General features: G+C 34.9%; 1 protein-coding gene across 2 annotated transcripts in view; it reads left to right on the top strand.

Annotated features, from left to right (window-relative positions):
- Positions 1-11,540, top strand: part of LOC143243009 (serine/threonine-protein kinase atr-like) — a 30,225-nt gene extending 18,685 nt beyond the window's left edge. Inside the window, exons 7-8 of one of the 2 annotated variants that reach the window (XM_076486647.1) lie at positions 5,403-5,502; positions 11,431-11,540. In XM_076486647.1, the coding sequence (XP_076342762.1) occupies positions 5,403-5,448 (46 nt within the window). In that variant the 3' untranslated portion in view covers positions 5,449-5,502; positions 11,431-11,540. Of the gene's footprint in view, positions 1-5,402; positions 5,503-11,430 lie in introns of those variants that run through there. The other variant, XM_076486648.1, reaches the window with a different exon arrangement.
- Positions 11,541-13,130: the final 1,590 nt, after the last annotated feature.

Genomic DNA, 13,130 nt, shown 5'->3' with positions numbered 1-13,130 from the left:
AAGGCACATATCATTGTGGATATCTTGAAGTAATTGTTTTCATGTGTAGTTACATGATGAATAATATTTACCATTGTGGATTTCTTCAGGTAGTTGTTCCCCTCATTCTGGATTCCTGTGATTGGTGAGGGGACCTCCCAGGGGAGGTTCTGTTATTTTAGTTTACCTCTTTTGGGATCTAAATATCCACCAATATGTGTGTTGTGCATGGTGACCCATGAAGAGGAGGAGAAGATCCTGATGGTTGAGGGGTCCAACCGTAACATACCACTGTGGCCTTGAATTCCTGTAGATGGGCAGCCTTGGGGTGGCTCCCCTTGGGTCAGTTGGCTGGTTCACTTGGCCTAGGGTTAACCAAGTACCGGTGTTGGATGTTCTCAGCAGGTGTTGTGGACATTGTATCTGATGCTGGTGTTTGGGTATAGTGCTCATGAAACCCTGGTGTTGCTGCAGTGTTCTTGTTTGGCATTGTAATGCATCCACTCATAGGGCTTTATGGTGGGTGGGGACAGTGGACACCGAAAAATTCATTTTTTATTATGGACCATCCAAATAAAAAGTTAACCAAAATAGTGAAAAACAGTTTATGAGTAAACAATCACATCTTGAAGATTCTGAGCAGCAATCTTTAACATTTGCAACTTCTGTACCTTATTTTATTATACTACATTTTCTTTCAGACAAACCTTTAGGGCAAATGTCTCCCTTTATCATTCAGAAGGGACCAGAAGGTTTCACTGGCTCTCCAAAGTTGGTCAGAAGGATTCGCTCTTGTGACATATTGGTAGAAATATCCACATCTCGAGCACAGTGAATTCCTCTTACATTCCAAGGCAATATACCTATTGAGGTTATGCCTCATTCAACTTTGAAATCGTAACAAGAAGTTATTTTTGATAGGGATTTGAAGAACATCCTGAGTCAGAGATTCCCACTGGTTTCTCCCACCACAAGGAGTTTCTTCAGTAAGGTGTATCTCCACTCCCAAAGATGGAATTTTGATGCCGATCAATGTCCTCATTTTAACATTTACATCACAGCATCCACCTGTTACCAACAAGGCAGGTTATTTTAACTGCATGTTAAGGCCATACATTCCAAACCCTCTCGGATAGTTCCAGTGTCAGCCATTTGATCACTCGGAGACATCATGTCTTGGTTCCTTGACATGTGCTCATTGCAGTGACAAGGATTATGGTGCCTATGAGTATGAAACAGACCCTTGTTGCATCACTTGCAATGGCTCTCACCCATCTTACTTTTATTCTTGCCCCAAATGGTTGGAAGGAATAAAAAGGTACAGTGTTTAAAGATGGTTCAAAACATTACTTGCCCTGAGGCTTGAAAATTGCTCTCTACCACTTTATGTTTGACTTATGCTGATGCACTTCATTCCACTACTACAGTTGGAGTGCAGACAGATCTCTCTGTACCTCCAAAAGAATCATTCTCAAAACAAACAGAAAGTCTTCTGACATCCATGGTTAAAAAAGTTAATGAATCAATGTCAACACCCATCTTTGCCTCTAACATTAATTTCAGCAAACCCCAATATCTGCTTCCTTTGGTTTTGGTTACACTTTATTCTCCTTTCCCAAGGTGCAAAATGATCATTTGTTTGCACCCTAAGTCACTGGAATCCTCTTCTTACAACAAAGACTTGCCCAATCAACCCAGGGTAGGATCCATTGAGGTTGGTAAACCTCCCTCGAATAAAGACAATAAAGAAATAAAACATGGTCTGCACCCAATTTGCCTACACATAAATAAAAGTAGCCACCTTGATACAATGGAACTGTTGAAGTTTACATTCTAATCTGGGTGACATCAAAACACTTATTTCTTCCTTCCATCCTATATGTTTTTCCTTGCAGGAAATCTTTCTGAAACTTGCTGATACAATAACCTTTCAGCAGTTTTCTTTGTACAGAAATGACAAGCTGTGTGATGGACAAGTGCATGGAAGGGTAACACTGTTGGTTGATCAGCATGTGCTTACCCTGTCTTTGTTACTCAACACACCCTTGGAGGCTGTAGCCATTTGTGTTTCTTTGTGTCGTACCATCACTGTTTGTTCTCTCTACCTGTTGCCTAGAGAGACCTATGATCAATCAGACCTTGATGCTCTCATTAAACAGTTGCCATCTCCATTTTTAACGCTGGGGGGCTTTAATGGAAATCGTCCCCTCTGAGGAAGTGCTGATATTGATGAGAGAGTCACTCCGTTGAGTGTATGCTCTCTGATCACAACTTTTCTCTCTTCAATAGTGGTTCTTATCCTTATTTTCATGCATCTAGTCAGTTCTTTACTGCTTTTGATCTCTCCATTTACTCCCCTTCACTATTCTCCCACTTTTCGTGGAGGGTTGACAATAACCCATGCAGCAGTGATAATTTTTCTACAATTTTGAGAGAGACTGGCTGTGGTCAATGCCACCCAACCCATGTGCACCAATGGAAAAAGGATCAAGCAAACTTGCTCTCTTTTACTGTTCTTACAGAACTTGATCCTGCCATCATCTGTATGCCATCAATAGACGACTGTGTGACAGAAATAACTGACTGTATTGTACAGAAAGCTGCTCAAAGTATTCCTAAAGCCTTGACATGTTTTCCACAATATCATCATCTGTGGTGGAATCTTGCCTGCCACATGGCACAGAAGACTCAAAAATGGACGTGGGATACTTTTCATAGGTATCCCACATTCTCGAATCGCATCGCTTTCCAACAGGCCCGTGCACATGCTTGGTGGGTAACATGTCAAAGCCAGAAGGACTCTTGGATTAAGTTCACAATCAACATATCACCAGTTGGGCAGCGTGATCACTTCTTTCCTTTGAGCTGATTGTCTCTGTGACTATAATCGTCCCCTTACACTGGCTCTTCATCAGTCATTGAGCTTTTATGTACATTCTCACAGAGAGAATATTATATAATGTGTTTATGGGGTATCATTTTCTTCTAACACTTTGTTCACATTAACAGAATCATTAATGTTTATTAAAATATTCTAATTTATAATCACAGTAAAGTTATATATTAGTCTCACAATTTATACAAGTAGCACACCTTGGTTGTAAGCTTCTGATGAAAATTTAAACTAAATGCAGTTTTAAAAAAAACAAATTCGTAATCCAGTTTACTGAGTTAAGTTGGGGGAGTATTTCTCATCAAAATCTGACTTTTTGATTCTGTTGTTAGTGTCACATAGTAAAATGTTAAAGAAATAATTTATGATCCATGATGGTGAGAAAAACCTGCTACATAGAGTTTTTCTCTGCCCATACCAGCCGTTTTTACATATATATTTTAATTATGCATTGTCACTTTAGCCTAAAATTATGTCAAGTTAAAAGACATGTATTATTTGTAACCCAGTTATAAGTTTGAAAGAAAACTTCATATTTAAAATGATTCTATCTTCATAGATAAGGTCCATAAGTTTTATACAGGAATGATCAAACAAAAGAGGACATTACAAACCAAATCATACTGTTTCAAAAATAATTTTGTTTACCATCTGGCATTGCTTTTATTTCTCTTTTTGTCAACAGTATGATAATGGAGATTTAAATGTGTGCCATTACTCAGAATATTGTAAGAACCATTGAACTTTGTCAAGAATAATTTTGTTTTGAAGTAGCTTAATTTTTAGGGATTAGCTTGATACCAGAGTAGCAAAATGTCCAAAATCGTGAGGGTACAGACCTCAAACTTTACAGAAATATGGAGGCCTACTGATGGATGTAATGAAACTAAAGCTTGTTTCAGTTGATCTGATAGATATTTGATTATGTTCTTCTATCTCACATTTTCTGTACATAAGTGAATAAATACAACATACATGTTTCAGGGGACTGTAAGTCTGGCATAAGAGGTGATGAGGATAACATTTTGTGTGTGTGGATTGATATGGTTCTTGTGCAGAACTGGGTTTGAATATGAAAATGATATTGTATTGATAATTTGACAATTACCCCACTAGCAGTTTTCTGAACTTTGAGGTGGAATTATTCTGTGGCATGGTGGGCTTTTATAATAGATTACTTTTACCAGTTACTGTGTATCTCTTATATTTCTGAATTCTAGTGTTTTTCAGTCTTGATGTTTCTACAGCATATTGGAATCCACAGAAGATGCTGTATATGATCTCTCTCTGTTAGGTGATTTGATGCAAATTAATTACAGTTGTTTTTGGCTTCTAAATGCTTTTCTGACTTAATATTTTGTACATATCCTGTATATGTGTTTTTAGAGAAATCTCTGACATATAGTTTTCTTCTTAGAGTAATGCTAAAATAATAGGACTTGAACCCCATATAACAAAAGGTAATACGACTAAATGTATACATCTGGTTACTACTGATATCATACATAATCTACCTAGGATATCAATCAATCTAAACTTGTATACCCCTAATGAAAATATTCAAACACAGAGAATGAGTCAATGATTTTGTTGGAGTGCTGCAGCTCATGTTGCCACATAGTTGTGCTCTGTCTAACGATTGTACATCTTGACAATATTCTGACAGCACAGTCTCCATTACAGAAGGCTCTTTCATGCAACTGTCATGTAGAAATTACATCTGAAACTTGATAATTAGGCTTTTCAGCTCGTAATCTACAGATTACAGGATTGAACCTCATTACTGAACATGTTTGCCCTCTCAGCTGTGGGAACATTATATATTGTGACAGTCTGTCCAACTATTCAGTCTGACAAAGGTTAGTGGTGGATGGTATTGGCTAATTGCTTTCTATATAATTCATCACTCAAAATTAGAGAAGGCTAGTGCAGATGGCTCTTGTGTAGCTTTGCATAAACATTCAACAACGAGTCTCAGGACACCATACTTTCTATAATTGATTTAATTTATGGGGACATTAGTTTCTCAGTGCTTGTTTTGGAAGTTTGTTAGCACAGGAATCTGTAAGTGCTGTATCTAGGTTGTTTTTTTTTTATGATAATAAATGCTCTTTGTTTTAACTCGTGTATTTTTACAGCCACTTCAAGTTCTTGACATGCTTGAAGCTTTCATGTGTTCATCAACTAATCTTGTGCATATTAATAGCTTGTATTCAAGTTCACTGGCTAAAGTCCAGAACTGGTACTAGATTTGAATCATTAGAATAAATATTATATTTGATAGTAATTCATCTGATAACTGTAGAATTAGTACCATACACTAAGTGAAGAAATTATTTGAGAATGAGTTGTAATTAAATTATATCATTAGATTTAACTGTTATTAAAAACTAAGAAGTATCTGTGTAATAATTAATTGCATAATTAATTGCACTATTATATTGCATACATTATGATTAGAATCCATTAACTGTACAATGAATCATGTCCATTAATTTTCAGAATAGTATTTTCAACCTGTGTCTTTTAGAAGTGGTCATCAACAGAGGGCTTATAGTTGTCTGCTAGAAGCTTGAGTATTAAACATACCTGAGACATTTGTGGAAAAATCTAAGTGGCACTGGAATAAAGTAAATATAAATCTCAGTGGTAATATATTTTGTAATTATTAAAGCAGATACTGTTCTTAGTTGTTTGTAAAACTTTTGATGAAATTATTTAAAGTACCTCTTTTTAATATTTTTGAAATGCCAAAATTGTGAAATTGGAAGCTCCAGGATTTTGCTGTGATTTAAAATTTTTGAACTATTATGTTATAATGTAGTAAATTTGAAAATTATTAATTTAGAAATGTCACTTTTTTAAACTTTGAAACTGTTAAATTATGAACATTGTATGTTCTAAATGTATACATTTTGGAAGTACAAGGTTCTGGAACTTAAAAGCATTAAGAATTTAACCTTGGAAGTGAAAAATTTTTACATTTGAGGCAGTAAAAAATGTTCTCTCATCAAACACCATAACATTTGGTATTTCTAAACTAATATTTACTTATGCATTTTTTATACAAATTTTATGCATTTTTTCAGGTTATATATTTGACTTTCATGAAGTAAAAAAAAAATTGTTTGGTATGTACGTTTACAGCTTGAATTCATGAATTAATGTATCCAGCATGGAAACAAATTAGGCCTCTCCTATCTCACCTCTGATATATAACATTGCTCCCAAATTGGGAAAGGAGTCGCTCTTAGTTGAGGCTGTCCATGACCTTATCTGTAGTAAGGTGGAAACATAGGTTTGATGTTGTGGTCTCCAGGGGACTGTGATGCTGAACTTTTAGGTGATCCTGGACATTCTGGAGAGAATTTAGATTTGCTTTTTCTTGTGCATTCCTTTCATCTGTTTGCTTCTAATGAGGCTAATTTTGATCAGCTTTTACCAACTTCTTTTCTTTACTTAGTTCATTCAGTGTGTCATGTTTTTTGTCATTACTTGGTGGGTTTTCCTTGGGGGTGGAAAAGTCTGAAGGTGAGTACTTAGTCCTCCCTCCATTCCCTAATACTGAGGCTCATACAGAGATGTTTACTGCTCAGTTTGGTGAGTACTTAGTCCTCCCTCCATTCCCTGATACTGAGGCTCATATAGAGATGTTTATTGCTCAGTTTTGTGAAGGGACAGCTATGTCTTGTCTACCATGTTTGTTAGAACAGCATGTTTAACTCATTATCATGAGGTAGATACATGTTTAGACTCTCAGAGAATAGATCAGCTCCTGAAAATGTGAAGTTTCATAAAGAAGTTTATGCTTAATCTGAATATATCACAGTTTTGTAGGATTTGTTTGACCTTAACTAACACTGTAATATTTACTGTGTGGACACTTTTTTTTTCTCCTCATTTCAGTTGTCGACTTCAACACATTCCTGAATTTCGTGGTTGGTATTTCATTGAAACATATTAGAGGGCATTTGTCTACTTACTGACAACCTGCATGTGTTATATGAGTCCTTTTTCTCAAACTCTTGATTTTTGCAGGCATTCCAGACCCTTCATATTCAAGAGCTTATGTCACCCATCTGCATTCGTCTTAGTTGTTGGTTGCTTGACTTTCCTCAGCTCTTACAGGAGGTCTAGTTCCAATGTTGTCCTGACCCTAACAACAACCCCTTGTTTCATCATTACTTACAATATTTTCTGCCCTTATCTACAGGGTTCCATGTTCAATTGATTGGAGTATTGCCAGCAGTGTAAATGACTACTGTATTCCTTTGTGTCCTGTGGGGACTCATCTACATTAATTTTGTACATGTAGAAAACCTTTACCACAGATCCATGGATACTACAGGCCCTTGCATCAGAATTGATCATTCATTTCTCATATCCACTACCATTTTTCATCATCTTATAGTATTTCACTTCCTGCAAGTCCTCAAATGTTTTAACTTCATTCCATCCATGGTTATCAGAGATGTGTTGGTCATTGGAGTGATTGAGAGAGTTGTTTCAGTTCTTACTAAGGTTTATTTCTGTATATTTGTTGTGCCCATATTGTCATCAGTCTTTTCATTTAAATCAATTCCTAAATCTTCCACAGTTCACGGTGGAGTCATTCCTCATTCTATATTGGTGTTTTTTTGTTGGGAATGTTGTTGACCATGTTTAATGTTGCTAATGCCTATCTACACATTTCCATGGTGAAGTCATCCTGCTACTATCTATGTTTTGTGCACAAGGGTTTGGTGCTGCAGGTCATCTCTCTGCCCTTTAAACTCACACTGGTTCCATATGTTTACAGTTTATAGTTCATGTTATTTTCTTTACCCTATCTCAAAATGGAATCAGTCAATATTAGCTATCTCGTAAGCACCAGAAAAAACAACCAAAAAAGCACCCATCTTTTCTTTCCAGAATGACTTCAAATTGTAACATAAACCTACATTCTTTTATCCCAAGAAGTTTTAAGCTCATAGCAGAATAAATCTACTTATAATTAAACCATTATCCCACCATTATAAGATGTTAATCACCTGGGAAACATGCAGCTCACGTTACATTAATAAATTAAATTTACTCGTGAGTTGCTTGCTCATGAAAAAATATTATTATTACTTATTTTGCCTAAACTAAACTAAAAGGATACTTATTTTTACACTTTAGTTACTTTTATAAATATACATAAAAATAAAAATAAAATGATTAACCATTTTCATTTTTTCTTGCTATTGACTATTAAAGTTTACAAATTTTTTTAATTAACCCCATCCTCTGGGCCTGTGCACACACCATTACATGGACATCTTGCTACTAGTAGCAGCATCACAGCACAGTCAGATACTATTTCTCTAAAGCAAAAAAGATAGAATTTATTATCAGAGCTAAAACTTCTCATTTTCTTTGGAACACTCAACTACCAGCCTTTTGGTCTCTAGTAACCCACCCTTAGGCATTGACAATAGTTCTATTCAGTCATAACTGGACTGGATTGTGCTTATACACCTACCCACTGATTAATCTGTTACCCAGCTTCCTAGCAATGATTTCTTCAATCTCTTGTCGTATTCTGTTGATTGCACGAGATTGGCCTAATCAACCCTTATCTCATATACCATGTACCACTTTTCCCTTAGGGTTTATTTTATGTTGCTTCTGGCCTGTGGACATCACCAGTCAGAGTTATTTGCATTACACTTACAGAGGACACTTTTTCATTCTACCCATGTTTTTCTGTACCCAGATAGGTCCTTCTTACCTTACCACTGGCAGCCAGGGAAAGGGATAAATACTTTTCACTGATTCATCTGACCTCTTTATTTTCACACATATAAATGATGGGTCCCCATTGTTTCTTATGTCTAATGAAGGCCTTGAGGTGTTAGGTTGCCTAAACTAAAGGTTTTAGTGGTGCTGGACAATGGCTTTTTATTTATTGTGTCTCTTTAGTTTCCCAGGGCTTACCTCTGGTTACCTCAATGGGATGAGTGGTAGAATTGATCCATATTGATTTTTATGGGCTCTCTCTGAAGGCAAGGAAAATTCTACAAGTCTCAACTTATCACATTTCTATGTTCATCGTGGCCCAGTTGAATTGCTCACTGGAGGACATTCTGAGCTTGTGTGTGAACCTTCCCCAATACTTTTATCTCACATTATTTACATAATCTGGCATTATCTTTCTTTGAGGGTTTTTTTACTACCCCTACATCTATGTTAACCTCATCTGCTAGGTTATACTGAAAGGTGAGTATTTGCATCACTAATCTTCTCTCTTTTTTTTTAATTTCAAAATTCTACTTTTTGGTGAGTGTTGCCCAATCAAGTGTGCTTTTATCAAACCAAATTCACTCTAGCAACTACTGACACAGTATACTTTATCTAGGTTGTTACAGGTTCTGTGGAAATGTGGTGTCACATACAACCACACAGAGACAGACTGAGTGGTATTACTCTACTATGCTGGATTACCACTCAGAAAATATAATGAATAAAGCATAAGGGGTTCTTCCCCATCTCTGCATCAGTGGATTGAATAAATCAGGGTCAGTTTGCTTTTAAAAATTTAGGAAATTTGGTTCACTTACTTTGCTGATTCTAGAGCATTGTTTTTTAGGACTTCTCTAATGTGCACTACCCCTGCCCCCAGTTAGAAACCTTTCTACTCAGGATTTTGAGTGTTGTTTTTTTTTCCAGATTTTGGTAGGAGCAGCACCAGCTTAAACAGGAGCTTACTCGTAAGAGTAGTTCAGTTTCGACACTCAGCTATCCAGTTGGGTTTGGTGTGGTCTTTCTTCTTGATTAATGTTGGTTCAGTACATTGTTCATTGTCACTTCATAATTGTGGATGCAGAGTAGTCCCATTCTGTGTTTTTGGTTCATCACAGTTTGTTCCATATCTTTCCAGTAATTCCAGGGACAAATGGAATTTATGCTGCCCACTTGGCTAGGGAGAGAGGATGAGTGTCTGTAATTTCAGGTTGGATAAGTTCTGTTTCCTCAGGTTAAATATTGCATGCAGTGTCATGTTATTCCAAATCTGTGGTTTTGCTTTTGGACTTCTTCAGTTTGAGGAAAGGGCTTGTCCACATTGGTGTTATTTATTTACTTCTTATGATTCCAGATGCATCACTCTGTAGCTATGGGTTTGGATCCATCCTGTCTCACACACACATATATATATTATGATCCAAATGCCCTATCCACCAACATGGGATTTAGGAACCATGATCCTGTGATTCCAACCCTGAACAGTGATACCTTGGATATGTGGTTGGGGCTTGGCCAGTGATTATAACATATCATTTCAAGTTCCACATCCACTGCACAGTTTAGTTTCTGAGTGTGTAACATGCCTGTTGTGGCTGTGGTGCAGTTCCTCACTATGTTGTTAGTATTATATATTTCTTTTAGTATGTCCACAGTCTATGCAGACATTCATGTCTGAGGGAGGGACTGTGGATTGGGTCTGTCTCGAAAAATGTCAGTATTGTGCAGAGGTGTTTATGAACACTATCAATATAAGATAGAGGGCACATTGATGTAGGTATTAACTTCAACTTACTTTTACTTGTGAACAAATTCAACACTGTAGGTTTTAGATTACATGAAAGTTAACAATTTCCAAATGAGTGTTGCTCTCTTGAATTGTAAGATTTATAGTTTAAAGTGAGTTTGATTTGTTTTGAGTATTTAATGTTATGTGGTTTGGGTTAAAATAATGAACAGTAAGTTTTCTGTGAAAAATCTTACATTTTAAAATATTATCATATATTTCTGATGTACTAGCTTTCTATATATTTTTTCCCCTACTGATTGAAAAGTTATATCTGACTTTTAAACTATAACACCTCAAATTGAATGATCATGTGTCACTTTTCTTAACCTAATATTAAATTGTACTTGTGATAATATAGTCTTAGATCACTGTATTAAATGATCCTGTTTCCATTCAACTGTGCCTAATGTTGAACTGTACTTGTGATAGTGTAAACTAAGATCTCTGTATAGAATAATCCTGTTATTCAACTAGGTCTTTTCTTGAACTGTACTTGGGATAATCTAGTCTTTGATCTATCTGTATAATATTTTGTTATTACTCATCTAGGCCTAATACTGTATTTTATTCGTGATAATGTAGATTTGTAACCACTGTACTGAATGACCCTGTTACATCTTACTGTGGTCTAGTATTAAAGAAAAATGGAGAATAAAAATTTATACCACAAAAAATGATAAATAGCCTGAACACCCTTCCTCTGGTGATATTAAAATTTAATGAAACAGAAGGGTTGATAACACAGTGTTATCAAGTAAAGAATCTTCAAAATGGATGTTGTACAAGATATTTGTAGAAACATACATGTGAATCAGTAGTAAATCAATATTATTTTAAAATTATGTCAAAATTGATATGTATATAAAAATTGAGGTTTTAAATGTTTTAAGTTTTCAGTAGATATTGATATCAGTTATATGATATGCAAACTTGTCATGTTTCTAAAATTTTAATAGCCAGCTAGTACTCTGGTACCTGTATGCTTATTTTGTGACTTGTTATACAGAATGAACAGGAACAAGCTATCAATATTCTTCAGAAAGGAATTCAGGAACATTTTCCAGATGTTTCTCAGTTCAAGAATAACCCATCTCAAAAAACAGAAAGAGGCTGCTGCTTGTGCCAAGGTAATAATGGATGCTACTTATACAGAAGTTTTAACACTTATGTTACATTACTTAGATACTTTTGCTGATGATAATGTAGAAAATATTAAACATGTAGAACAGAGGTATACAACATGTGGCCTGCAGGTCAGATTTGGTTCACCAACTCACTATACAGCTCATGACATGAAATTATAGTGCTTAAATTTGATAGTTTTGTTTTTTATCTGATGAATTATTTTTCATCTGTTATTAAATTTAAGAGTTTCTATATCACAATTTAATAGAAATTTGATTAGTTTTATAGTTGGTAGAAAATATAAAGGACTCTTTTTTGCTTATTTTATAGAAAGAAATGTTATGGCCTGCCAACTCTCACACTTTCAATTGGCCCCAACCAAATAGAGTCAACATTTTATAGGCTGTAGGTTGGCCTGAATTTAAAATGTGATTGATTGTTTATCTATTTTAATATTGTGTGTTATTCTTTAATGTATAAGATACAAAGTTTAAGTGTCTTACATTCAGAAGTTTATTAAACTACTTCGTGTTTGTGTTATACTAATTACAATAGCATAGCTAATAATCCATATTTTAATAGTGTATAAGTTTTAAATTCTACAATATTTAAAATCATGTATTTCTTCTGTTCTGACACCTTTTCTTCTAGCATGTCATCTTTCATATTTTATCAACCACTATTCAGAAAAGTAAAAAATTCAAAGTAAATTTCTCTCTATAAACTCATCATGACTCAGACAAACCAGATTTTTTTATAGCCTTCAATTCTGTTTGGTTACAGAGCTATCAAAGAGAAAATCAGACCCTTCCTGTCACATCATGCCTTTCATAATTCATCAGTTGTTCTCTCTATATTTAATGATATGTTACCTATGATCAATAGAAAGTCAAGGTTTTTATGTATCAAATGGCATATTGTACAATGTTCTGAAATGTTGATGTCACTCGGAGTACAAACGTCGTTCTTACAAGAAAGTTAACAACTACGTTGAATGAATTTGTAACGACTTTTGTCACATAGCCGGAAAGCCAGGGAAAATTTTGAGAAATCTATATTGTTTGGTGCATTATTTAATTAAATACAAATTATTAAATGCATTACTATTAGGAGTCTAGCATAATTAGGATGAAGTCTCTTTAATAGTCAATAGCAAGAAAAAATGAAAATGATTAAGCATTTTATTTTTCATGTTTATTTTTATGTTTATTTATAAAAGTAACTAAAGTGTAAAAATAAGTATCCTTTTAGTGTAGTTTAGTTCAGACAAATTAAGTAATATTTTTTTCATGAGCAAGCAACTCACAAGTAATGTAATTCATTAATGTAATGTGAACTGCATGTTTCCCAGGTGATTAACATCTCATAATGGTGGGTTAGTGGTTTAGTTATAAGTAGGTTTATTCTGCTATGAGCTTAAAACTACTTGGGATAAAAGAATGTAGGTTTATGTTACAATTTAAGTCATTCTAGAAAGAAAAGATGGGTACTTTTTTGGTTGTTTTTTTTCTGGTGCTTACAAGGTATCTAAAATTGACTGATTTTATTTTTGAGATAGGGTAAAGAAAATAACATGAACTA

This window comes from Tachypleus tridentatus, unplaced genomic scaffold (assembly GCF_004210375.1).
Source record: "Tachypleus tridentatus isolate NWPU-2018 unplaced genomic scaffold, ASM421037v1 Hic_cluster_2, whole genome shotgun sequence".
Classification (NCBI taxonomy): Eukaryota; Metazoa; Arthropoda; class Merostomata; order Xiphosura; family Limulidae; genus Tachypleus; species Tachypleus tridentatus.
This window is presented reverse-complemented; position numbering and strand designations above follow the sequence as displayed.